We start from the raw sequence: 27444 nt of genomic DNA, 5'->3' as shown, positions 1-27444 counted from the left end.
CTTCCGGAGGCCAATCGAGCGCCATTTTCTCTTTCTGGCCGAGCTGGGAGGAGGGGACGGGGTCGCGCGGGGTGGGCGCGCGCCGAGCCGGGGTCCCGCCGCGCGGGGCTGAGGCGGGCGGGCGCGGGGCCCCAGCGGGCGCGGCGAGAGCGGCGGGGGACGCGGCGGCGCTGCGGTCGCCCAGCGGTAGGTAACCCCGGCCCGCGCCGACGCCCCTGGCCCGGCCCGGCCCGCGAAGTCCCGGCGGCGGCCCCGCCCCATCCCGCCCACACCCCGCGGCCCGGGGCCGCCTCACGAATCCCGCGACGCTCTCCAGGCGCGGGGCTAGCCGCCAGAAGGGCGCCCGTCGTTCCTCCGCGTCACGTGGGGGGCCGGGGGTGGGGAGGGGGCGGGGATGGGGGTTCGGAGGGCGGGGCGGGGGGACGGGACCGGGGTGAGGGGGACGCGGGGACTGGGCGGCGGCAGGGGAGGGCCGGGCGTGCGGAGGGCGGCGGGACGGGGACCCGGGGAGCCGCCCGGAGCGAGTGCGGACGCGGGCCGAGCGGATGCGAGCTCACCCGGCCTGCGCTGTGGCGGCTGTCTCTCAGGAGGAGAGAACAGCCGGTAGCAAAGCCCAGTTCCTTCATCCCTGAGCGTTTGGTGTGAATATTGACCACATGCAGTTGTTGACATGAACGTTTTAACTTTTCATATGTCGTCGCTTCCTGCGTTGACGTACAGTCTGGGTGCAGAATTTCTCCTCTCACTTGGCTTTGGAACGTCCAAACCTGTAGCCACCAGTTCACCCTGTACACAGTTGCAAAATGATAAGTAGTTAAATATTTAAAGTATTTTCTTTGAATTTGAATGGGAGGCTTACCTGAATTCTCTTAAAACTCGTTCTAATTGAATGGAATGGGTAATGGCAGCCTCTTGAGACCTGAAGGACTCTTGTGTGTGGTGATTTACAATGCAGATGGGCAAGTGCGGGCAGACAGCGGCGGGTACCCGGGTCTCGCCAGATACGTGGGGCGGGGAGTCAAGGTTGTGGGGAGCGTCTTGGGGAGAGGACCGCGTGAAAAGTGCGGCTTGTGGGAAGTGCGTGTTCATCTTTGGAAGTGAAGTAATGCGTGCGTGACTTATTTAGAGCTGAACGAACTTTGATACTCCGGTTGGAGATGCAGCTGTGTTGAGCCAATGGTCTTCAGGCGTGGAAGTGACAGACCTGTGTGCAGGAAGGGAACTGGTGCTGGCCTGGAGGGTGGACCGGAGTGGGGCGGAGATGCTCACCCGTCCATCTGAGCAGTGGTGAGGACGTGAGAGCTGGATTTAGGGTTAGGAATTGAAGGTCGGTGACGGGAGGTGAAGGTGGAGTTGTTAAAAGATTTTTAGCTGCAGAGATCTGGGACCCCTTTTTAACTTGAACCCAGGTTTGCGATGTGCTTTTGGTGAATTTGTGGTTGAAGTCCCTTTGAGGGGTCACGCCCCAGCTTTCTGCCGTGGCCGCCACTCTGGATGTCACACACCTGTTAGGGCAGTGTTTGACAAGTGCGGAGACTGACTGAAAGATGATGACTTGCTGAAGGCCACAAGTCTGAGAAGGGGTATTCCTGTGTTTGAACCCAGACCTTTGAATCTTGCTTTCATGCATTGTACAAATACTGGTTTTTTTTTTTTTTAAATTAATTAATTAATTTATGGCTGCGTTGGGTCTTCGTTGCTGCGCGCGGGCTTTCTCTAGTTGCGGCGAGCCGGGGCTTCTCTTCCTTGCGGTGTGTGGGCTGCTTCTTGCAGTGGCTTCTCTTGTTGTGGGTCACGGGCTCTAGGCGTGCGGGCTTCAGTAGTTGTGTCTCCCGGGCTTCAGTAGTTGTGGCACACAGGCTTAGTTGCTCCGCGGCATGTGGGATCTTCCCGGACCAGGGCTCGAACCCGTGTCCCCTGCATTGGCAGGCGGATTCTTATCCACTGCGCCACCAGGGAAATCCCTGAATATTATGTGTTTTTAAAGTTACTTAAAAACAAAAAAACAACAAACCTGTATTCCAATAGTTGGGACATTTCATGTAGATTTTTTGGAGTTAGATAATGGCAACTCACAGCCTTATGTTCTAAGTGCTTTTCTTGTATGAAACTGTTCTTTCTCAGAAGTGCTTCTCAGAGTAGGCTGTGCAGAAGGAACTGAGGCCCCAGGATTCAGTGACTTGTCGACGACCACAGCCGGTCAGCTGTGGAGCTGATTTGAGCCCAGGCAGTGCAGCTCCAGAAGCTTTTGCTCGTGAGATGACTGTGTGGGGTTGCTTCTGAAGTGAAATCTTTTTAGAACTTAGATTTCACAGGAACTGAAAAGAAAGTTCTGTGGCTTTAAAAAGTCTTATATTACCTGAATGATTTTTTTTGCAGTGTATTTTTTCAATAATGGGATATTCTTAAATAATCACGATACTAAAAAGCAACAAAAGAAACCCTTTAAGTGCCTCTTTGGGAAGTAATATTTTCTTGTGCACATCAGCGCAATTTTTGGTAATTCCGTGTCTGCCACACGCTGTGGAATTAAAGGTAATTTACTATGAACAGAGGTGGATAGATTAGTGCAGCTGCATTAGCCTGCTGTTTTCTAATGGTGAAGGTACAGATTTAACTGAGTACTAAGAATGTAGAGAGAACAGCATCAATAAAGGATCTATAGGTATGGAAGCACTGAACAACTTCTTTCCTAGTTAATTAATCCACTGGGTCCTCTTTATGAAATCTTGCATCTCTGAGAATGGAGAAATAATGGTAAAAGTCACCTTCTGTTCCCCAAAGTGATTGGCAACAGTAGACCAAGGATTTTGAAAGAATTGTTTTAAGGTTATGAAACTTCTATGATTTACCTACGTTTTATTTTTTATTATCTTTACTTGGTTTCCCTAAAACAGCAAACTGCTGAAAAGAGGAAACTTTTTTTTTTTAATTAAGAATGGATCTGTGTACTTGTTTTGGGAGTGGGCGGGGAACCACAATAGCCATGATGAGGGAATGGGGGCACTTACAGTTGAGAATAAAAAGCTCCGATTCTCCAAATTGAAGAAGACAGACTTCCTTGACCCTCCTCCCAAGCCTTGAACAAGTAACTGCCGAGCCCTTTAAAACTTGCCCAGTCACTGGAAGTCTCTTTTCAGTGCCTTCCTCCTGAGGGTCGGCCTGTCAGTAGCAGCCTTGGGAACCATCCTGTGAAAATTGGCCAACCCCTAAACTGCTTCTGAGAGTGTACCAATCCCTGTACTCCTTGCTTCTCAAAACTGTGATAAGATCAGCACTTGCTTTGTAAGGCCAGATTTCTTTGCAAGCAAAAAATTTAGCTTTTTTGTTTTGGATATCTGTGGATGGTGGTCTTAACCTTGGACAATTCTGTTTACCCGCTTTGGGGAAAGAAGAACCCCAAAGGATAGAGAGGATAGTGGGACTTTAAGGAGGAAATAACGGCAAGTCTGATAAAGTGAGTGGGAAGCATAAAGAAGGATTTTTGAGGCATGCTCTGGCCAAGGAATCCAGTCTGGGCTTGAAAGTGACCTTGTGCTTAATATTTAGGAATGCCACCACGAGGGTCTTGACAGCTCCTCTGTTAAATTATGCTTTTGAAGGCTAGAACCCAATTCAGTGAATTTTATTGTTAATAATTTTATTATTAGGTTTTTTTTTTTTTTGCTGTACGCGGGCCTCTCACTGCTGTGGCCTCTCCCGTTGCGGAGCGCAGGCTCTGGACGCGCAGGCTCAGCGGCCATGGCTCACGGGCCCAGCCGCTCTGCGGCATGTGGGATCCTCCCGGACCAGGGCACGAACCCGTGTCCCCTGCATCGGCAGGCAGACTCTCAACCACTGCGCCACCAGGGAAGCCCTAATTTTATTATTTTTAACTTTACTTCCTATGATTTTTATTTCTCCCAGTTCTAAAATGCTAAATGATCCTTCAAGCTCACTTTCTGCTGAGCCTGAGATATACTTTTCACATAGATAACTTGTCTGAAAAGTGTGTCCATTCCAAATCAGCTTCTCAAACACTTCATGTTTCTTTATTACCCACGAAAAGGTTCTCCCACTGTTAACCCTCCCTGCCCCGCTCATCTCTCGTTTTATTCCAGTCTACCTTTTTGGTTTTACTTACCTTTTGCCCAGTATATTCAGACTTTTACTACCTTACTTCAGTCATTTTCTGATGCTGATCTATTCACTTGGAATATCTTGGACTCCAAGTTACCAGCCCTCCATAGCCTTTCCATTTTGAACCTCAGTGATAGGCCCAGATGTGCAAAGAAAACATGATTCCTGCCCTGAAGAAGTTCAGTCCAATAGGGAAAATAGGTGTAGAAGTAGATAATTACAACGTAGTGAGGTGAGTGCAAAGAAATAAGTATAAACTGGCCACTCTGGGAATTCCTCGGAGGGGCACCAAGCTTATCCTTGAGGGAGGAGGGGTTTGGTTATAAGAGGGTATAGAAGCGGAATTGCGGGCTTACAGAAATTGTTATTTAAGATCTTGGGAGGTACTGCCAGTTGTCCTGTAAACATGCAGAAAGTACAGTTTTTCTACTTATACTCATTACCAGTGGATATTATCAATCTTTAAGTTACTGTTTTGATAATAAAAAATTGGCATTCATTTTTTTACCTGGCATTTCTTTAACTCGAGTTTAACTGATTTTGTTTTATAGCTTGCACATTAAAACTTTTTTTGAAATAGTTTCGGATTTATAGAAAGTTGCAAGTACAGTACAAAGAACTTCTTCCCCTGAATCATTTGAAACTAAGTTGACAAAAATGATGCCACATTACCCCCAATATTGTCTGTTTCCTACAATAAGAACATTCTCATATATATGCAGAACACAACCATCAAAATCAGGAGATCAGTTTATTACCATCTAATCCTCAGACTCCATTGAAGTTTTGCCAGTTGTTCCAATATCATTTATAGTAAAGAATCTAGTTAGAATTGCGCATTGAATTTAGTTATCTTTAGTCTCTCTCAATCTGGAACAGTTCTTAGTTTTTCCTTCCATGATCTTTTTCTAAGTGTATAATTAGTTGATTTTTAGTAAATTTATAGAGTTGTGCAACCAACAACATAATCTAATATTAGAACATTTCCAGCACTCTCCCCAAAAACCTATCCATGTGCAGTTACTACCCGTTCCCACCTGCAGCTGACTGCTAATCTACCTTCTATCTCTGTAGATTTGTCTTTTCTGAACATTTCATGTAAATGGAATCAGACTTTTGCGTCTGGCTTCTTTCACTTAGAGTCATGTTTTCGAGATTCATTCATGTTGTAGCGTGCATCAGTACCTAGTTACTTTTATTGCCAGATACTATTTTGTGGTATGGGTATGCCATATTTTGTTCATCCAGTCAACATTTGGTGGACACTTGGGTTGTTTCCACATTTTGGCTATTAGGAATAGTGCGCCCTTGTATCATCTGGACACGTTTGAAGATTGCAGGTTAGGTATTTTGTACAGTGTCTCTTAACTGAATGTCTGCCAGACTTCTGTGAATTACACTTTCCCCTTTGGTTATGAACAAGTATTTTGTGGGGAGATGCTTGGAAACCATGTAAAATATCCCATTCCTGACTAAACTTTCAATTTATTAAATTGTTTATGTTACCATGGACTTAAGTTTATATTCTAGTGGGTTTTCTTTTGGTTACTATTTCTGAATACCAAACCACCCCAAAACTTTGTAGAATGAAACATTTTATTTAAAAAACTCAGTAATTCTTTGGGTCAGAAGTTCAGGTGGGAGCAGAAAAGATGGCTTGTTTATATTCCACAATGTCTGGGGCCTCATCTGGAAAGACTCAAAGGCTCAGGGTCACTGGACAGCTGCAGGCTCTAGAGCATCTTCACTCTTGTGTCTGCTAGTTGATGTGGAGCCTCTCCATGTGGGCTAGTTGAACTTCTTACAATAAGGAGTCTAGATTCCAAGAGTAATGGTACCCAGAGGGCAGGCAAAAGCATGTGGCATTTTTATGGTCTACCTTTGGAATTCACATGGCATTACTTCTGCCACACTTTATTGGTTGAGGTTGCCACAAAGTTCTGCCCAGGTTCAAAGGGTGGGAGCATAGATGCCCCTACTTTTTGGGAGGAGTGTCAAGGACATATTTTAAGGAAAGCATGTGGGATGGGAGATCCTGTTACGCTATCTTTGGAAAATTCAGTGCCACAGATTAATCTGTTATTGTCATTACTTATTTGGTACCCACATTGTCCCACATTTGGCTTGTGGGAACTTCTTCAAGCGCTTGACTTCTTTTGAGTCCTTTTGACATGTCTCACCATTCTTTGAGCAACTTCGTTATTTTCTGGCATAAGACATTCTAGGCTCATCTTGTCTTTTATGTGCTCCAGCCCTAGAATCAGCCGTTTTTTCCAAGGAGCCCTGTTTCCTTTTAATGGAAAGTGGTATTTAGAAAGTAAGATTTGAGGGACTTCGCAGGTGGCACAGTGGTTAAGAATCTGCCTGCCAATGCAGGGGACACGGGTTCAAGCCCTGGTCTGGGAAGATCCCACATGCTGTGGAGCAACTAAGCCCATGAGCCACAACTACTGAGCCTGCGCTCTAGAGCCTGTGAGCCACAACAACTGAGCCCGTGTGCCACAACTACTGAGCCCATGCCCTGCAACAAGAGCAGCTGCTGCAATGAGAAGCCCCCGTACTGCAATGAAGACTAGCCTCTTCTGTCCGCAACTAGAGAAAGCCTGGGCGCAGCAACAAAGACCCCATGCAGCCAAAAATAAGTAAATAAATAAATAAAATTAAAAAAAAAAAAGAAAAGTAAGATTTGGGCCCAAGGAGTGCTCGCTGCTACTGGGGTGTGTAACTGCTTCCAGGCTCTTGCAGTGGACAGAGCTATACAATATACACAGACAGATTAACAAATGTATTTATTTTTAATCTATGTATGTGTTAAAAATAATGAGGTCACAGCTATACCTCTTATCATGGTTAAGTACCACAGGATTTATTTTAATTTTATGCTTTTTCAGGTATTTTAAAAACAGCTTTATGGAGATGTAATTTACATACCATGCACTTCACCTTTTTAAAAAACAATTATTTATTTATTTGGCTCTGCCGGGTCTTAGTTGCGGCACGTGGGATCTTCATTGAGGCACATGGGATCTTTAGTTGCGGCATGCAGGATCTAGTTCCCTGACCAGGGATCCAGCCCAGGCTCCCGGGAGCGTGGGGCCTTAACCGCTGGACCACCAGGGAGGTCCCCAGCTCACCTATTTAAAGTGCACTTACTAAGTGGCTTTTAGTGCGTTCACAGAGTTGTGCATACATCGCCACAGTCGAGTTTAGAGTGCTGTCATTATTCCAAAAGGAAACCCTGTTCCGCATAGCCATCACCTTCCAGTCCACCTCAGCCTTAAGCAACCAGTATTCTCCTTTCTGTCTCTGTAGATTTGCCTGTTCTGGATACTTCATACACATTGAATCGTATAATATGTGGTCCTTGGTGTCTGGCTCCTTTCACATAGCATAATGTTCCCTCACACAGGATCTTCGTTGAGGCATGTGGGAGCTTTCGTTGAGGCACGAGGCTTCTCTTTAGTTGTGGCTCATGGGCTCAGTAGTTGTGGCCCACGAGCTTAGTTGCTCCGCGGCTTATGGGATCTTCCCAGACCAGGGATTGAACCCATGTCTGCTGCATTGGCAGGCAGATTGTTAACCACTGCGCCACCAGGGAAGTCCCCTTAGCCTATTTTTAAGTTGGGTTTTTATTTGCCTTTTAATTATTGTTATGTATTTTGGATATAAGTTTCTTATCAGAAGTAAGATTTACAAATATTTTCTCCCATTTTGTGGATTCTCTTTGCTTTTTTGATGGTTTCCTTCAAAGCAGGTAGGTCTTTAATTTTGATGAAGTCCAACTTATCTATTTTTTCTTTTGTTAGTGCTTTTTGGTGTCATATCTAAGAATCCATTGCCAAATCCAAGGTCATGAAGATTTATGCCTATGTTTTCTTCTGAGAGTTTTAAAATTTCACCTTGTGCGTGTGCATGTATGATCCATTTTGAGTTAATTTTTGTATATGGTATAAGGGAAGAGTCCGACTTCATTCTTTTGTATGTGGAAATCTAATTGTCCCAGAATAAAATTACTCTGCTTTACCAGCCCTGTTTTAAAAAATTTTATGTGTGTGTGTGTATGGGTATATGTACTTATTACAGTTTTGTTTTCTTCCCTTTTAAGGAAAATTTCAAAAATGTTTCAAATTCCCGTGGAGAATCTTGACAACATCAGGAAGGTACGGAAAAAGGTGAAAAGCATTCTTATGGATATTGGGCTTGACAGCTGCAAGGAGTTGCTGAAGGTAAGAAGGCATTAGTAACAGATTAAGAGAAGACAGTAATATTGGAGATACTGGGGGTGGTGAGATTCGAACTGGGAGGTTTTGGAGAATGGGTAAGATGCCTCAAGATGGAAATTGCCAACTCTTGAAATGAGGTGTGGGAATAGCATTCGTTTCTATTCATGTCTTTGACTTAAAGTGGGCTACTTTAGGCTCTTCCAGTTTTTAACGTTACTTTTAGGAGGGACTGTTCATAGTCATTAGTTGCAACATATTTTTGTTTTTGATCTTTGAGGGGAGTGTCTTGAATTACATAAATTATTTTATCAGAAGAAAACTAACTCAATTTTGTCAGAGTGATCGTCAAATGGGGATGCATGCTTGTATGATAGGGTTGTTTGTTTTCTTTTGTTTTTTTCTGATTTGTGAGTTTAATACATTCAGTCTTACAAAAGTTTAAAAATTAAGGTCACAGTCACACACTTTATTGATAAGTTATGTTCTCATATAATTTTATCTTTTCTTATAACTGGAGAATATATGGCCGGCATAAAGAAATAAAAATTGTTAAATAAAGCTTGCTCTGTAGCTTTATAGCCACTTATAATTCTATGCATGTTTAATTCATAGCTATTGAAATAGGGACCGTGTCTGCTTTGAATTTTTCAGACTTGTGAAGAATTCGATTCAAGGTGTTACTGGCCTGGGAAGAGTTCAGTTTCTTAATTTTCAAATCTCAGACTTTGAACCAGATTGACTTTTATTTATAAAAAGGTGTTCAGGTGTTCTGATGCTGAAAGACCAATACTTAACCAGGATTCTCATTAATGGTCAGAATTGATTTTTGCTCTAAAGTAAAATCTCTCAAAGGTAGACCTCAAATAGTTGTCTTCAAACATTACCACCCCAGAGAGATCTTCCCCCTAAAATGCTGCCCTTTTCACTTTGTTATCTTACCTGTTCTTTCTTCAGAGCTCCTGCAATACCTGATGTTATTTGTTTATCTGTATCCCTCACTTGAATGTAAGAAGGCATGCACCACATTGTTTGGTTATCCACTCTATTACCTGTACATGCTTAACATATATATATTTTTTAACAAATATTTTTCAAGTGAATGAATGAAAGTAAAACCCAAGTAGAGAAGTACTTTCAATAACAGACTGTGCCTGAAAGTTTATTTGGAAATAAAAGGTTGGAGGAGATACTGAATTGGAAGCTCTTAGACACTGTTGTTCAAGAACAGTCTTAAAGTGAGAGCACTGTCATTGTTCCTGCAGCTCTGTCTGTAAGTCATATTTTATGCATGAGGAAGAAAGCAGGATAATCTTTTGGAGACAGGTTTGAGAAGGTAGGTAGTGGACACATAGTCCATTAATAATAGATAAGTATGTGAGTTTAAGTAATATTTGCAGAGAATATAAAAATAACAGGCTAAGAGCACAATATATATAGACTGAGGAAATTTCAAATGATAATGTATGAGAAAATTTTTGGAATGGTGCCTGGCCTGCGGTAGATGCTCAAAAAATGTGCCCTGAAGGTATAGCAGTGCCTTCAGTAACAGACTGAAACTCTCTTTGGAATATTTGGGGGATGAAGGTGTGGCTTTCACTTTAGTCCTGGCTAGCAGCTAGTGGTGTGGCCTTGGGCACATCTGTGACTCTTTGGGCCTCAGTGTCCTTGTTCCAAGGAATGTAGAGAATTAGTCAGGATACTTACCCTTGAAGGGGGTTGACAGTCTAGCAGGAGCTGAGACAAACTTGAAACAGTCATAGTGAGAAACAGACGGATCACTTCTAGCTGAGGAGGCTAGAACAGCCTTTATGGAGGAGATGAGATTTGAACTGTTTTTTGTTTGTTTTTATTTGTGTATTTATTTATTTATTTTTGGCCGTGCCGCATGGCATGAGGGATATTAGTTCCCCAGCCAGGGATAGAACCTGTGCCCCCTGCGATAGAAGCACAGAGTCTTAACCACTGGACCGCCAGGGAAGTCCCCATGTTTTTAAAGATAGGGTAGGATTCTCCAGTGGAATTAGAAAGAATATTTCAGGAACATGGAATTTAGAATGACAACCCAGTTGATTAACCCCCATCACACTAGGCTAAGTGAATTCAGTTTTTTAAAAAACTGTTCTATTTGGAAATAATAATTCAAACTTACAGAATAGTTACAAGAATAAAAATAGTACAGGGAACACTCATTACCCTTTACCCAGACTTACCAGTTGTTAACATTTTCTCCCATTTGCTTTAATATTTGCACACTTTTGCCTGTGCTGTGTGTGTGTAGTATTTTTCCCTGAGCCACTTAAGTAGGTTGCTTATCTCATGACCCTTATTACCTAAATACTTAAAGTGTGTGTTTTCTAAGAATAAGATTAGTCTCTTATATTGCCACAGGATGGTTATGAACTTAGGTAAATTTAACATGGATATGACATTTTTGTCTAATCATTTATAGCATTATTCCCCCTGTCAGTGGTGGACCCAATTTAGGGTCAGGTATTGCCTTTGGTTGTCATCTCTCTTTAGTCTCCTTTAATGTGAATTTACTTTTTAAATGGAATTTTTACAGAATTAGTTTTATTTTTAGGTAGAATGCCAGAAACAACTAAAATTTTTCATCCTGGAGTCCTTTGTTTTTGACATGGCGTAAAACTGGACATTCCTCACTAACTTGCTTCCTCAGTCAGCCTAAGAATTGTTTACTCATCTGAATTTGTTCAGGACTGTTTACTTTTTCTTTCCAAGACTATAGTGACACAGAAACATACATACCTTACAAGAGAAAAGTAAGAGATTTGAATGGCATACCAGAATTGTTAATTAACTATTGGGTTAAATTTTACTATTTCTTTTGGGGGAAAACTTTTGTTTTATTAATTTGTAGTTGGTCCTATATTTTGCAAAATTTTTGAAAATTCAAGCAATGTAGAAGTTCATTATAGAAAAATTAGAAAATATACACAGACTTAGAGGAAAACTATGACTCAACTGTAAACCGTTACCCCAGAATCCCCATGGTAAACACTGTTATATCTTTCCAGATTTTTAGAAACAGGACATGATCTATCTATAAAATACTACACTAGTAGCTTTGTTCTTACTTTTCTCTGAATCTCATATGAAGAACTTCTTTCCACGTCAAATGCATTTATTCTTAATCCATTGTATTATTTAGAGTCTCTTGGTCTCAAGCAACGAAAACCAGTACTGACCAAGTTAAGTTAAGCGAGAAGCAATTTATCTGAAGTCTGTGGGTGCTTACAGAGAGTCAGCCCTGGGAACACCTGTCCATGTGGTCCTTTGCGTTTCCTTAGCCAGCGTTTCAGATTTCATAGTGAGAAATCACTCTGCCTTCTCTGATTTCCAAGGTATATACGACTCCACTTATCCTAAGAGTTAGGCCCTCAAGTCGTAGGCTGTACAGTTCTTGTCAAAAGCCTGGCTGAGAAAAGTGAATCTTAGGGGAAATAGGCTCTTCCAAGAACCTTATCTCCTTTTCTAAAAATAGATCTAAACCCTGCTACTCCTTAGAGTATCTTGAGGAGTTTTTTAAAAAGTTAACATTTGGGGGCTTCCCTGGTGGCCCAGTGGTTAAGAATCCGCCTGCCAAAGCAGGGGACATGGGTTCGAGCCCTGGTCCAGGAAGATCCCACATGCTGCGGAGCAACTTAACTTGTGCGCCACAACTCCTGAGCCTGCGCTCTAGAGCCCGTGAACCACAACTAACTGAGCCCTCGTGCCACAAGCCCGCATGCTAGACCCCGTGCTCCACCACAAGAGAAGCCACTGCAATGAGAAGCCTGCCCACCACAACGAAGAGTAGCCCCTGCTCACTGCAACTAGAGAAAGCCCACGCGCAGCAATGAAGACCCAATGCAGCCAAAAATAAATAAATAAAATAAAAATTTAAAAAATAAAATAGGGCTTCCCTGGTAGCGCAGTGGTTGAGAGTCCGCCTGCTGATGCAGGGGCCGCGGGTTCGTGCCCCGGTCCGGGAGGATCCCACATGCCGCAGAGCGGCTGGGCCCGTGAGCCGTGGCTGCTGAGCCTGCACGTCCGGAGCCTGTGCTCCGCAATGGGAGAGGCCACAGCAGTGAGAGGCCCGCGTACCGCAAAAAAAAAATAAATAAATAAAATAAAATAAATTAGATCAAGATATTAAAAAAAAAGTTAACATTTGATCAGTTAAATTAAAGGCTACCTACATAATTTGGAGGGCACTGTGCAAAATGAAAATGCAGGGCCATAGGCGCACTGTCCCAACCCACAGCAGATGGGTGACTCCCAAGAGATTGCAGCTTCTGTGCCAGGATGCTTCTGTTGCCTGGATCCAGGGTGGGCTCAAGGCCCCAAGTTATCTACCAAACACCTTGGTGCTGCCAGTCCAGGGCTGGGCTGGTTACCACCTTCCTCCTCCTCTCCCTGGGTCTGCCTGGCTCCCACCAGGGCGACTGGGGAATATGGACCTCTTGACAACTTGGTTATTGCCCCAGGTGGTGGACAAGAGTCTAGGAGTGGTTGCAGGGTGAGGGGAGTTTGGAGGGTTGTGGAGACTGAGAGCAGGGACAGAATCTGTCCCGGGACAGTGGAGGTAGGACCATGCGTGAGCTGACGCTTCAGGCCCCTGACACATGCTCCACGGTCCTATCAGACTTCACTTTATAAAACAAATTCAAAGATGAAATTATTAACACTTTCAAAATGCTGACAACAGGGATTACACCCCAGCACTGGCCTGTCTGAGCACAGGGCTCTGTGCAACTGTATTGGTCGTTTTGAAAACTTAACGATTTTTTAAATTTAGTTAAAAAAAAATTTAGTTATTTAACCTCATGTTGAAAATATTATTTCAGTATGTAGTCAGTATAAAATAATGAAATATTTTAACCTCTTTTTTCTCTTAAATCCTCCAAGTGTATTTATAGAATTTTTTTATTATGGTAAGATATATATAACATAAAATTTGCCATTTTAGCCTTTTTTTTGGGCCATGCTGCACGGCTTGTGGGATGTTAGTTCCCTGACCAGGGATCGAACCTGGGCCCCAGCAGTGAAAGCGCCGAGTCCTAACCACTGGACCACCAAGGACTTCTGCATTTTAGCTATTTTTAAGTGTACAATTCAGTAGCATTAATGATATTAACACTGTTTTGCAACTAGATTTTCATCATCTCAAAACAAACTCAGTAACCTTGAAGTAGTAACTCCCCATGCCCCACCCCAGCCTCTGATAAACTCTAATCTACTTTATGTCTCTATAGATTTGCCTATTAAAAATATTTCATGTGAGTGGAATCATGCAGTATTGGTCCTTTTGTGACTAGTTTATTTCACTAGCTTAATGTTTTCAAAGTTCATCTATGTGTGGCATGTGTCAAAATCTTAACTCCTTTTTATGGCTAAGTAATATTCCATTATGTAGACATATACCACATTTTATCAGGTCATCTGTGGATACACACAGGTTGATTCCATCTTTTGGCAGTTGTGAATAATGCTGCAGTGAACTTTGCCTCACAGGTATCTGTTTGAGTCCCTGTTTCAGTTTTAGGGTATATACCTCAGAGAAATGCTGGGTCATGTAATAATTGTTTAGCTTTTTGAGGAACCACCTAACTGTTTCCACAGTGGCTGCACCTTTTTCAGTTGCCACCAGCCATGCATGAGGGGTCCAGTATACCCACAGCCTTGTTAACATTTGTTCTCTCTTTCAGTCTCTCCCTCTTTCTCTCCCTTCCTCGCCATTGTGGCCACTAATGATGTTGAGCATCTTTTCATGTGCCTATTGTAGTTTTTTGCCCATTTTTAAATTGGATTGTTTGTCTTTTTGTTGTTGAGTTGTAGTTTTTTATGTATTCTGGATATTAAACCGTTATTAGATATGTTTTGTAGATATTTTCTCCCATTCTTTTTACTTTCTTGATAATACCTTGATGCACAAAAGTTTTAAATTTTGATGAGGCCCAATTTATTTGTTTATTTATTTATTTATTGTGGTACCTGGGCCTCTCACTGTTGCCTCTCCCATCGCGGAGCACAGGCTCCGGACGCGCAGGCTCAGCGTCCATGGCTCACGGGCCCAGCCGCTCCGCGGCATGTGGGATCTTCCCAGACCGGGGCACGAACCCGTGTCCCCTGCATCGGCAGGCGGACTCTCAACCACCGCGCCACCAGGGAAGCCCGGTCCAATTTATTTTTGTGTTTGCAATGCTTTCTATGTAGTATCTAAGAATCCATTGCCAAATTCAAGTCAAGAAGATTTTCTCCTTTGTTTTTTTCTAAGAGTTTTATGGTTGTAGTTCTTTTTGTTTAGGTTTTGATCCGTTTTGAATTAATTTTGTATATGGTGTGATATAGGGGTCTAACTTTATTCTTTTGCATGTGGAAATCCAGTTGTCCCAGTGCCATTTATTTGACTAATTTTTCCCACATTGAATGGACTTGGCGGCCTTGTAGAAAATGATTTGGCCATAGGTGCATGGATTTATTTCTGAACTCTCAATTCTAGTCCATTAATCTTTATGTCTATCCTTATGTTAGTATTACACTTTTGATTACCCTAGTTTTGTGATAAGTTTTGAAATTGGGAAGTGTGACCTCTCCAACTCTGTTCTTTTTTTTTTTTTTTAACATCTTTATTGGAGTATACTTGCTTTACAATGGTGTGTTAGTTTCTTCTGCACTTGCCTTTAGTGTGTTTTCGATTACCTTCATTATTTTACACAGGTTTCCCCATGTAAAACCCTAAAAGAAGTTTTTTTTCAGAACTCACGCTAGGAGAGTATGTGGCATGTCTTGAGTGTGCTGGACCCACATCAGGGATCGGTCCTGACCATCCTTTTCATTGCTTGGTCAGCCTCGTTAGGCAGGCCCATCCCTTGAAGCTCATTAAAGTGTAGAGGAAACTAGTACTGGGTTGCTTGATTTAAAAAAACAAAAAAACAAAAAAACACATGTAATCAGTGGGAAAGTGGAAGAGACATTGGATGTTCTTTCTGTGTATGATGTGTGTGTTGCTTAGAGGAGAGATTTCTAGTGTATGATGTGGACCCTTGAGGAATCATGAAGTTATTAGGGATACAATTTCTCTGGTGGCTGCAAATTCAAATGAAGCATTGTCTGAGAATTGAAAGTAATCTCTCCCATTAAATTACTGTTATATATCAAATGTTCATAGATACTGAGGTGATTAATATTATCCAAATTTATTTAAAAGTATTACTCTTCCTATCAGCTTTTGTCATCCTCTGTTTTCTCAATTAACAGCTATCAAAGATACAAATACTGTCTGATGGAGGCCAGGAACCTTTGAAGAAGCGGTAGGGAAAAAGGGGATTAAAAAAAGAAGGTCCCTACGTTAGAGTTTCAAAGTATCTATCAGATTTATTGAGGGAGTTTGAGATAGAAGGAATTAATGTTGACTGTCTAGTAGAAGTTTGGATCCATGATCATTTTCGCCTTTTTGTCACCTTGTGGGTTATTACCTTGTAAGCCTTTTTTTCCTACCAGTCTTGCCTTTGGTGCAAAAGCTTGACTACTCTAGCTCTTGCTTCTCACTGCACTGCACCACGTTCCTTTCTGTGCTGTTCTGCTCAGAGCTGCCATTTCTGAGGCAACTAGTGCACTTCTTTGCATCAAGTTACAGATTAGATGAGAACATTTCAACCAATGTTTACAAATTTGGGGTTGCTGCATCTAAATTAGGGAAGCTTAAACAAAAAGAGTGCACTGAACCCACCCCATGTCAATCTTCTGAGACCTATATATGTATAAACAGATTTTTAAAAATGTGTTAACCTATGTTTCTACATCTTATGTACAAAAATATATTGAAATATTCTTAATCCATTTATTTCCTAATAATTGTGGTTTTTTTCTTACTAGCTCTTTTTTTCCTGCATCTGACAATGGAAAGCACTCTTTCCTTTAAACCCTTCTCATCGCCTGTGATAGAACATTACTGCTTCCCTCTTCCTTTTCCAGTATTTTCTTATGAAAAATTTAAGCCTACAGAGATACTGAAAGGCTTGTACTGTGAAAACCCATGTACCTGCCATGTAAAGTCTACAAAATTAACATGAATATATATCTACACTCATCATTTTATCTTATTTTTTGATGCATTTCAAAGAACGTTGCAGGCATTGATAAATTTGCTGTTTTTGTATTTGAAGTGAGACTTTCGTAGACAGCATATAATTGGATTGTGGTTTTTAACCCAATCTGACATTCTCTACCTCTTATTTGAGTGTTTAGACCAGAGGTAGGCAAACTATGGCTCATGGGCCAAATCTGGCTTGCTGCCCATTTTGTAAATAAACTTTCTTGGAATACAGCCATGCTTATTAGTGTTTACATATTGTCTATGGCTGCTTTTGTGCACAATGGTGGGATTGAGTAGTTGTATCAAACAGAGACTGCATGGCTGTCAAAGCCTTAAATATTTATCATCTGACTCTTTACAGAAACAGTTTACCAGCCCCTGTTATTTAATGTGATTGTTGACATGATTGGGTTTAAATCTCCCATCTCACTGTTTGTTTTTACCTATCTCATCTGTTCTTTGTTCTTTTTATTCTTTTTCTGCTTTCGTTTGGATGAATATTTTTATGATTACATATTATCTCCATTTCTGGCTTATTAGCTATACTTTGTGGGTACCTTCCTCATATAATACTGCTTCACATATAGTATACAGCAGCATGCTTTCATTTCCCCTTCCAGCCTTTGTGCTATTGTTGTCATATATTTTACCTCTATATATGTTACAAACCTCACAATAAAAGCAGTGTTCTATCCAATTTTTTTTTTTTTTTTTTTTTTTTATTTATTTATTTACTTTTGGCTGTGTTGGGTCTTCGTTTCTGTGCAAGGGCTTTCTCTAGTTGCGGCGAGCGGGGGCCACTCTTCATCGCGGTGCGCGGGCCTCTCACTGTCGTGGCCTCTCCTGTTGCGGGGCACAGGCTCCAGACGCGCAGGCTCAGTAGTTGTGCCTCACGGGCCCAGTTGCTCTGCGGCATGTGGGATCCTCCCAGACCAGGGCTCGAACCCGTGTCCCCTGCATTGGCAGGCAGACTCTCAACCACTGCGCCACCAGGGAAGCCCCAATTTTTTTTTATTTTATTTTTTTTTTCGGTACGCGGGCCTCTCACCATTGTGGCCCCTCCCGTCGCGGAGCACAGGCTCCGGACACGCAGGCTCAGCGGCCATGGCTCACGGGCCCAGCTGCTCCACGGCATGTGGGATCTTCCCGGACTGGGGCACGAACCCGTGTCCCCTGCATTGGCAGGCGGACTCTCAACCACTGCGCCACCAGGGAAGCCCCATATCCAATTTAAGTCCTTGTAATAATTTGCACTTTTCTCTAGTTCTGAATTGACATGGTAGCAATGTATTAGCCTAGGTATAGTCCAAGGCAGATGTGATATTAATTGTCATTCTCTGGCTTAACTAGTTCTTTATTTTATATTAAAATAGTCTTTAATTATTAAAAAACCCCAGTAATATATACTGTGAAAGTTAGAAAGTACAGGTTATCATTTCTTTAGAAAATAGAAATATTAAATGCCACGTACCTACCATTCAGAGATTTAGCTTTCTCTTTATGTGTGTAAACATATAAATGTGTGTAGTATTTACCACAGTGAGCTCGTAGCAGTCACTCTTTTTTATTGCATGCTTTTTCAGTTACCTTCATCTTTCTGTGTCATTAAATGTTCATCCTATCTAATACCCAGTCCATACTCAGATTTCTCCAGTTGCCCCCAGATAGTTTTCACACTCTGTCTCTTTGAAGCGGAATTCAGTCTGAACCCTGCTGCATCTGGCTTTAGGGTCTCAGAGTCGCGTCCCTTTCCGTCCTGCCGTCCCTGTGGTGTTAGCCACACACTGAGCCCCTATGTCACTCCCCACCCTGACACTCTTCTCCGTGGTGCTCGCGCTGATGGAAGACAGTGTCTGCTCATGCAGTTTCTGTCTTTCAAAACTTACTTGTGGAAACCTCATCTGTTTATTTCTTATAAAACTGTAACTTTAAAAAAATATATATATATTTATATATATATTTGAATTTACGAAAGACTAAATACATGGAAAAAAATCCAGCACCCTAACAAGTACGGCCAGGAAGGAAATCAACTCTGTAATAGGATGGTTTAATGAACTGCAATCAAGAAAGGATGGGAAAGGAAGAAAAAAATGTGCATTGAATTTAAGACACTGTAAAAACTCAGAAGACATATTCACTTATTATTCAAGTGTAAACTCAGTAAGTACTCGGTATAAATTAAAAGGCCGCTGCTGAGGTACAAAAACTGTAATATTAACTTGGATTATTTCAGCATTTTCCCCAGGTCTCCAGCTTGATGGGAACTCTGTCACAACTTGCCATGGGCTGCATTTTCATTTCACTCTTCCCAAGTAGATTTCTTAGGTGCCAAGTAATCCCATCAGGTTCTAATTAAATATTTCTTTATCTTCTGAAATTATGTAATAATCTCTCTTTTTCTCCCTTTTTAAAAGGACCTTAAAGGCTTTGATCCAGGAGAGAAGTACTTTTATAACACATCATGGGGAGATATTTCTCTCTGGGAACCTTCTGGAAAGAAAGTGGTATGTATTTTTATTTTTGATTTTCATGTTTCCTAAGAACTTGGGGGTAAGTGTCAATTTAGTTCATATGTTTTGGGGTTGCAGGTGAATGAATGGGAGGAGGAGGAGGTGTAGTGTAAATATTCAGGGAAGTAGAAAGAAAAACAAAGTTAAACGTTTTGTGATACAGGATTATTGATGCTTTGAGAGTTTTCCGCCTATCAAGTTGGTAAAGTGATGTAGTGAAACTATTATTTGTCCTTGATTATTATATGTCCCTGATGTAAGAAGGGCTTCTGATTTATATAACTATTCTCAGTAAAAAGAAATGTCATGACTTTATATGTAATGAAGGTATATCCTGGTTTTAAAAATTAAAATAAGAATATGGAGTTTGAATCGAGGAATACAGTTTATAATAATTTGAAGCCTCACACTTAGGCAGATTCGAGCTAAAATATGTGACATACCGCTGAATTCTCCTTCTTAAAGTGTTTTCTTCTGGAAAACCCTTCCTGCCCCCCAGCCACTGGACTATAGCACCTTCATCAGTGTCAAACCAGCACGTCCCAGATATGACGTCACTGCCTCCCCTCACCGCTCCCCCACCCCATTTGGCCAGACCGTGTTGACCTTGTTGGGAATTCTGGCTTTAACAACAAATTCCTGTAGCCAGTGAGTCATTTCTCTGTCAGAATTTTACTTAAAAAAATTTCCGTTGTCACCTTGTCCTCCTGAGTCCTGCTTTCTGCCCTGTTTTGTGTCTCTTATCCTCCTTAACCCGGAACTCCCCTCTCTACCCACAGATACAGGGTTCCTTGAAACTGCTTTGATTTGGTTATTCTGCTCAGAACAGCTCATAGCTATTCAAATATGCCTTGTTTTGAAGACCTTGGCTTTGTGAATATTTTCTTGGGCCTCCCTGATTTTTCTCATCTGAATTCTTAAAAGATTCTGTAACATAACATGCAATATAATTTATAATTATATGCTTTTCATCAAGAAACATATTTTGAATTCCTGTTACAAACTAGGTAAAACTTTGAGTGCTTGATACAAAGAGGTGAAAGTTAGGGTTCTTTTCCTCAGGGAGTTTATGTTTTTGTTCGGGTAAATAGGGCCTGGCATAAAAAGTTAAATAACAATATGAAAGAGTGGAGATTGAATTTGTTAAGTAGATACCATATTGAGAAAAAAAACCAATAAACCACTGTTGCCTGGCATGGTGGAGGCTGTGTTGTCTGCTCGTTTTAGTACCTTACCCCTCTCTGTGCTGTAGGTAGCTTCTTGCTTTAATTTGTCTCTGGGTAATAGGATATGTGAACAGAGACAGTTCCGGGCACCACAGCAGAAAAGTGTGACCCTGCTGGATTATGTGGCTCATGCTGCACAGAAATGAGATGTGTTGGACTTTTGGGTTTGGGACTGAGACGCTCAGGTTATATCAGGTGATGGAGCCCAGCTGTTGTGGGACCTGAGGACGAGGCCTTAGGCTGACGGAGAGACAGGGACTATCACGGGGACAGGATTTCCACCAGCACCCAGAACACCTGACTCCACTTCTTTTCTGCTTCTCTCCTGGGTTATTTTTTCTAACTCTGTTACAGTGAACCAAGGTCTCACGCTCAAATTGTTTCTGATTGGTCACTGTCCTAGAACTTTCACATACAAGTTTTTCTCTGAACATTTTGTCAGGGATTTTGTGCTTATGGACTTACTGTTTATTTTCCATTTTAATAGGTTTGTAGTGGTATCTGCTCTGGTGTTAGTTTGCATTTCCCTAGTGACTGATGATGTTGAGCATCTTTTCGTGTGTTTGGCATCTGGATACCCTCTTTACTTTAAAGTATTTGATGCTTAAAATGTTTTGCCAGTTTTCTAAAAATTGGGTTATATGTTTTCTTACTGAGATTTGAACATGTCCACAAAAATGATTCTGGACACAAGTCCTTTATTAGATATGTGGTTTGCAAATATTGTCTCCTAGCCTGTGGTTTGTCTTTTTATCTTTTAAACAGTGTCTTTCAAAGAGCAGATTTCTTACTTTGATGAAGTCTTGTTTATCATTGTTTTCTATTATGGATCATACTTATGGTGTCATATTTAAGAAATCTTTTCTTAACCCAGAGATCTGTTCAATACTAACAGATAGTAACAAGTTGTTAGTAAGTGCTATTGACTCTTTAATTGGGTGTAATTTTCATTAAGTATCTGGTTTTTCAGTACGGCATTTTGTGGAGTATAAGATGCACCATTTTAAAATGAACCACTAATGAAACTAAAGTAATAACTTCACACTTAAGCTGTGTTGCAGCATTGAACTGTCAGTTGTAAGGTGTTTTCAGATTTCAGAGATATTAAAATATGGGGGGAAGAGTGTGTCAGAATTAGTGAAAAATGGTTTTTTTTACTTTTTGATCTGTGGTTGGCTGTTGCCCTAGGTTTATTATAGATCCTCCTTGAAGTGCCAGAACCTGGGATTTCTAATTGCTGGGAAGGCAGTAGTAACATGTTGTTGAATGAGTTTGGGTGATTTCTCTGACCAGTGACCCAAGAGGAAAACTGTATGACTAGGAGAGAAGGTGACGAAACCCACAGGAGAGGAGTACGTGTATGTGTGTATGAGAGAGAGCGGTCACGAGAGCACAGATCTGGGAAGGAGCGGGGTGGCCTGTGGCCACTGCAGTAGCTGGAAAAAGGGTTGCAGAATGGGAAGGCCTCTGCCCCAGCGTTTAACCTGTCCGCACCTTAACCTTCCTCCTTTGTGAAACTAGGGCCCGTGTTTCCTGGGGCACCAGCTCTGGGGTCCGGAGGCTGTCATACTGCTCCAGGTTGTCAGACCAGCAAGGTTTCCTGGATGCTAGAACAGACTGTGCTCCTCAGTTGGCCAGCTGCTGTACAAATGTCTGTTCTTGTGCCCCAAGCTTGTTGAATTTCCCGTATTTGCCTTACAGAGAAATACCGTACTGTCAGAGTTACAGTCTGTGGCCTGAACTCACCTCAGGATTATTCACAGTGAGTTAGGCACAGTCCCTCTTTCTTCAGTGCTTGTCGCATGGTTTATTGGCTACTTGCTTGTGCCATGCGCTGTCTTTGTGTCTCCTGCCTTCTCCAGGAATCTGGGAAATGGAAGACAGTGATGATGGAGTTAACAATTTGCAAGTTTGGTTATATTAGGTAAATTCCAGAAGTTTTAGAATTTGGAGTAAAAACAACATTGGAACTAAGAGAAGTGGGATGAGAAGCGGAGACAATAACTTTTTCGTGCAGAAAATTGAGTTTATTTTAATTAATTCAGTTAGGACTGCATCAATTCAAAGTATAGGACTAAGTAATGAGATTTGTGGTTTAATGGCTGGCTTGGAAACAGGGTTCAGCTAGCTGTGATTTTGGGGCCAAACTGTGTTTGTATGGCCTACATGCTGAGAATAGTTGTTACATTTTTACATGTTTGAGAAGGAAAGAAATTGAAAAGAATACTGTTTTGTGACATGTGAAAATTTGAATTAGGGTCTCTAGTGTTATTTACATGTTGTCTGTGGGTACTTTTCCCTTACAACACAGCACTAGATCTAGCCAGTTAGAAGGAAAAGAATCATATACTTGTCAACTGTAGAAGGTGTAGCATCTGATAGTTTTATTAAACTATGCTTGACTTTCTTTTCTTTTAACAGAGATATCGAACAAAACCATACTGTTGTAGCCTCTGTAAATACTCCACAAAAGTGCTTACTTCATTCAAAAATCATTTACATCGTTACCATGAAGATGAAATTGACCAAGAGCTGGTGATCCCTTGTCCAAACTGTGTGTTTTCCTCTCAACCCAGAGTTGTGGGAAGGCACTTCAGAATGTTTCATGCACCTGCTCGGAAAGTCCAGAACTACACTGTGAATATTTTAGGTGAAACTAAATCATCTAGGAGTGATGTGATAAGTTTTACATGTTTAAAGTGTAACTTTTCAAACACTCTGTACTACAGCATGAAGAAGCATGTGCTGGTAGCCCATTTTCACTACTTAATTAATTCCTACTTTGGCCTGAGAACTGAGGAGATGGGTGAGCAACCAAGAGCCGACGACCCCCGTTCTACAGAGAAGTTGCCCCCATCCGACAGGTATTACTGTAAAAAGTGCAGCGCCAACGCCAGCAGCCAGGATGCTTTAATGTACCACATCTTGACGTCGGATATACACAGGGATTTGGAGAATAAGCTTAGGTCTGTGATCTCAGAACATATTAAGAAGACTGGACTTTTGAAGCAAATGCATATTGCTCCAAAACCAGCTGCACGTGTGGCTGTACCACCCAACAGCAGTGCTCCGGGCATCCCAGCCACATCTCCTTGCTTCCATCTGGCCTTGCCACAGAACAGTCAGAGCCAAACTGTGGTACAGCCAGTTCAGGGTGCGCCCCCCCCAGTGACTGTGGCCTCGGGCGCTTCTGGAAGCCTCACCCACTCCCCGCCTGCCGTTGCCCAGTCTCATGTGACTCTGGTCTCCAGTCCTCTGCCAGTGGGCCAGAGCAACCTCACTCTGCCGCCCTCAACACCTCAGCCTGTCTTTCTCTCTCACGGAGTTCCACTTAATCAGGCAGCAAACCCTCCTGCGTTGCCCTTGAGTCAGCCAGTGGGACCTGTAAATAAGTCGGTCGGAACCGGCGTCCTCCCCATAAAGCAGACCATCCGCCCGGGGGTTTTGCCCCTCAGCCAGCCTGTTGGGCCCATAAGCAGACCAGTTGGGCCTGGAGTTCTTTCGGTAAATAGACCTGTTGCGTCCGGTGTCCTTCCTGTCAATCCCTCTGTCACCCCTGGAGTTCTTCAGGCGGTCTCGCCAGGGGTGATTTCTGTGAGTCGGACCGTCCCGTCAGGGGTCCTTCCTGCGGGACAGATGACCCCTGCTGGGGTTATCCCTTCAGGACAGACAGCAACTTCTGGGGTTCTCCCTGCTGGCCAGGTGGTTCAGTCAGGGGTTCTCCCCATTGGCCAGACAGCGCCATCGGGGGTGCTCCCCACTGGGCTGACAGTCCCGCCGCGGGTCCTCCCTCCTGGCCAGACGGTCCCACTGAGGGTTCTCCCTGCAGGCCAGGTAGTCCCACCTGGGCTTCTTCCTCCCAACCAGACCGTCTCGTCAGGTGTTCTCCCTGTGAACCAGGGTGTTAACTCTGGTGTTCTTCAGCTCGGTCAGCCTGTCGTGTCAGGCGTCCTTCCTGTGGGCCAGCCAGTGAGGCCGGGGGTCCTGCAGCTTAATCAGTCTGTGAGTACCAGCGTCCTGCCTGCTCATCAGCCCGTCAGACCCGGGGCTTCGCCAAACACCGCTTTCCTAACATCAGGCTCTATTCTCAGACAGCTGATACCCACAGGGAAACAAGTGAATGGGATTCCCACATACACGCTTGCCCCAGTATCTGTCACTTTGCCTGTGCCCCCTGGAAGTGTCGCCACTGTTGCCCCCCCCCAGATGCCCATCCAGCTCCTGCAGTCGGGCACGGCTGCACAGATGGCCAGCTCCATGGCCAGCCTGCCCTCCCCACCAGTGGTGGTAAATGCCACTCAGAATATGTTCGTTCAGCCTTCTTCGTCGGTGGCAGAGGCAAATCAGGTGCTCAAACAGGCAAAGCAGTGGAAAACCTGTCCAGTTTGCAACGAGCTCTTCCCTTCCAATGTCTACCAGGTCCACATGGAAGTGGCACATAAGCACAGCGAATCCAAATCTGCTGAAACACTGGAGCCGGAAAAGCTGGCGGCATGTGCACCGTTTCTAAAGTGGATGAGAGAGAAAACAGTTCGGTGTTTGTCCTGTAAGTGCTTAGTCTCAGAGGAGGAGCTTATCCGCCACTTGTTGGTGCACGGCCTGGGGTGCTTGTTCTGCCCGTGCACTTTCCATGATATTAAAGGCCTCTCAGAGCATAGTAGGGCTATGCACCTAGGGAAGAGGAGACTGCCCGTGGACTATAGCGACAAAGGATTTCAGCTGGATGTCGATGCCAATGGCAGCCTGCTGTTTCCCCACCTCGACTTCATCACCATCTTGCCCAGGGAGGAGCTGGGTGAGCGGGAGGTCTACTTGGCCGTGCTGGCTGGGATACACTCCAAGTCACTGGTGCCCGTGTACATCAAAGTGAGGCCGCAGACCGAGGGTGCGCCCGGGAGGCCTGGCAACCAGGCGCTGACCTGCCCTTTTTGCTTTGGCACCTTCGTGACGGCTGAGGCGTACGAGCTGCATCTGAAGGAGCGGCACCACATCATGCCAACGGTGCACACGATTTTGAAATCCCCGGCTTTCAAGTGCATCCACTGCTGTGGGGTTTACACGGGCAACATGACTCTGGCAGCCATTGCCATACATCTGCTGCGCTGTCGGAGTGCTCCAAAGGACAGCAGCTCAGGCCTGCAGGTCCAGCCTAATTTTATTGAGAACAGTGAACTGCTTTTAGTCAATGGTGAGGTGATACACGACTCCAGTTTTTCCGTAAAGAGAAAGATGCCTGACGGCCAGTTTGGGGCTGAGGAGCAGAGGGAGGGCGAGGAGCGGCCTGTCACCACGAGCGCTGACACAGAGCCGTCCCTGGAGAAGGCGACGAGCGCTGTGCCTTCTAAAAGACAGAGGAGCGAAAGCAGGACGGAGGCGCCCCTTGTTCACGACGACGCTCTCCAGGTTTTAGCGTTAAATCCTAAAAGATACGAAGACCGTTCTTACGAAGAAAAAAAGCAGTTTCTTAGAGATTATTTCCACAAGAGACCATATCCCAGTAAAAAGGAAATAGAACTGTTATCCTCACTCTTATGGGTGTGGAAAATTGACGTGGCTTCATTTTTTGGAAAAAGAAGGTATATTTGCATGAAAGCAATAAAAAATCACAAGCCTTCTGTACTTTTAGGCTTTGATATGTCTGAACTTAAAAATGTTAAACACAGATTGAACTTTGACTATGAACCACAAAACTTGTAAAAAAAAATTAGGAAATCTAAAGTACTAGATACTTAGTAGTCTTTTTCAATTGAGATTTTTAAAAATGTTATTTTCTTCACTGTATGTTGAACTAATCAATTTCAGTGGTCTTTATGCTGCTCTTTAGATTTATTTCAGGTGCTCAGAAAGACTTCTATATAAAGAACTGAATAGTTCTTTCAAATTTATTGTTTCCTGCAGCTTGATTTTGTAACAGTTGTTTTTCATTTTTTCCTCTGTCATGTAAATTAAATCTTTTGATATTTCATGCATGCCTTGTTTTCCCAGTAGTGTCAGTATCGTATGATAAAAACTGAAATCTATATATGTTTGTTTTTCATTTAAGGAAATTTCAGCTTGTTTCAGAATACTTGATTAACTGCGAATTAAAACTGCTCTCCCTCAGCTTCACAAGTAGCAGCAGATGATACAGTAAATGTTTAGAGAAGTGAGTAGAAGCCCCTGTGACATGTCTGGTTCCTTAAGGATGCACTGCATTAACTTATGCTGATTTCTTCTTGTAAGGTATTTGCTTATTAGATTATACTTTTGATTTACGTTTTTTCAGGTTTGTCCTAACAGCTGTTTTTGATTGTAACTCAGAAAACCAAATGTTTTCATTTGTTAAAAATATACTGAACCTGAAGTCTGGTATTAAAGCTCATAAGTCAAGAGTTATTTTACAAATAAAGTAATTCTGTAGGTACAAAAATACTTCTCAGTGTAGACTTTTCCCCTCTTTTTGATACGCTGATAAGTCTTTTCTCCATTCAAAGATATGACAATAAATCTTTAGTGCCTTTAGAACAAACACTGAAAACACACACACAAGCTCTCCTCCTAACCTAACTGTTCATAAACCAGTGAAAGGGAAGGACCGTGTGACTCAGGAATAAAATGTTGACCCCTGGGTGTGGCTGCTAACTGAAATATAAACACAGGTTTGCGGGGGACGAGGTGAAATGAGTAGACCGGAGCTAGTCTCCTGGTTGGTGTATTAAATCTCTATTCACTTTGGGGAAGTGGGCTTTCCCATAGCCTAGTTGTCCAGGTTCATGGGATGGGGTATTGCTAAGGAGCTCGTGTATTACTCTCCTTCGGACAGCTAAGCCTCGGTTTTTTCACACAATATAAAATAACATAAAGCACCAGAAGCAGTAATGGAGGCCATCCTGTTTAGCCCTTAAGTCATAGTGCTGGTGATACACAGCAGGGGCACCTGCGCAACATACTCGGCAGATAAGACAGTCTCCAGGAAATGAGATGATGTCACCGTCCGCATTTTAAAATGCAGCTGCATGTCGCTGTAATGTGCGTTTTTGAGGCAGTCGTGAAACTGGTGTGTGCTTGTTGGTGTGCTCTGTTGTAAATTCAAGGAGCTTGTTCAAGTTTATTTTTTTTTTACCTGTTGTTTTCAGAGTGTCTATTTTGAATTAAAACTTGTTACACCACTGCAAGTAGAACTGTTTAATTCTTTCAACTGTTAAAACATCACGGTGACTCAGGAACAATCTAAACGTAGAAGTAGATACCATATTTGTTTTCTAAAAAACATTACTTGTCATTGT

The 27444-nt window shown here is 42.8% G+C and overlaps 1 protein-coding gene across 1 annotated transcript; it reads left to right on the top strand.

Annotated features, from left to right (window-relative positions):
- Positions 1-76: 76 nt before the first annotated feature.
- Positions 77-26587, top strand: ADNP2 (ADNP homeobox 2). Its single transcript, XM_065890290.1, has 5 exons — positions 77-186; positions 8225-8345; positions 18858-18947; positions 22601-23975; positions 24009-26587. The coding sequence occupies exons 2-5, from the start codon at positions 8238-8240 to the stop codon at positions 25874-25876; spliced, it is 3441 nt and encodes a 1146-aa protein (XP_065746362.1). The 5' UTR covers positions 77-186; positions 8225-8237; the 3' UTR covers positions 25877-26587.
- Positions 26588-27444: the final 857 nt, after the last annotated feature.

Source organism: Phocoena phocoena, chromosome 13 (assembly GCF_963924675.1).
Source record: "Phocoena phocoena chromosome 13, mPhoPho1.1, whole genome shotgun sequence".
In the NCBI taxonomy this organism is placed as follows: Eukaryota; Metazoa; Chordata; class Mammalia; order Artiodactyla; family Phocoenidae; genus Phocoena; species Phocoena phocoena.
Note: the sequence above shows the minus strand (reverse complement) of the source record. Positions and strands in the feature narration are given on the sequence as shown.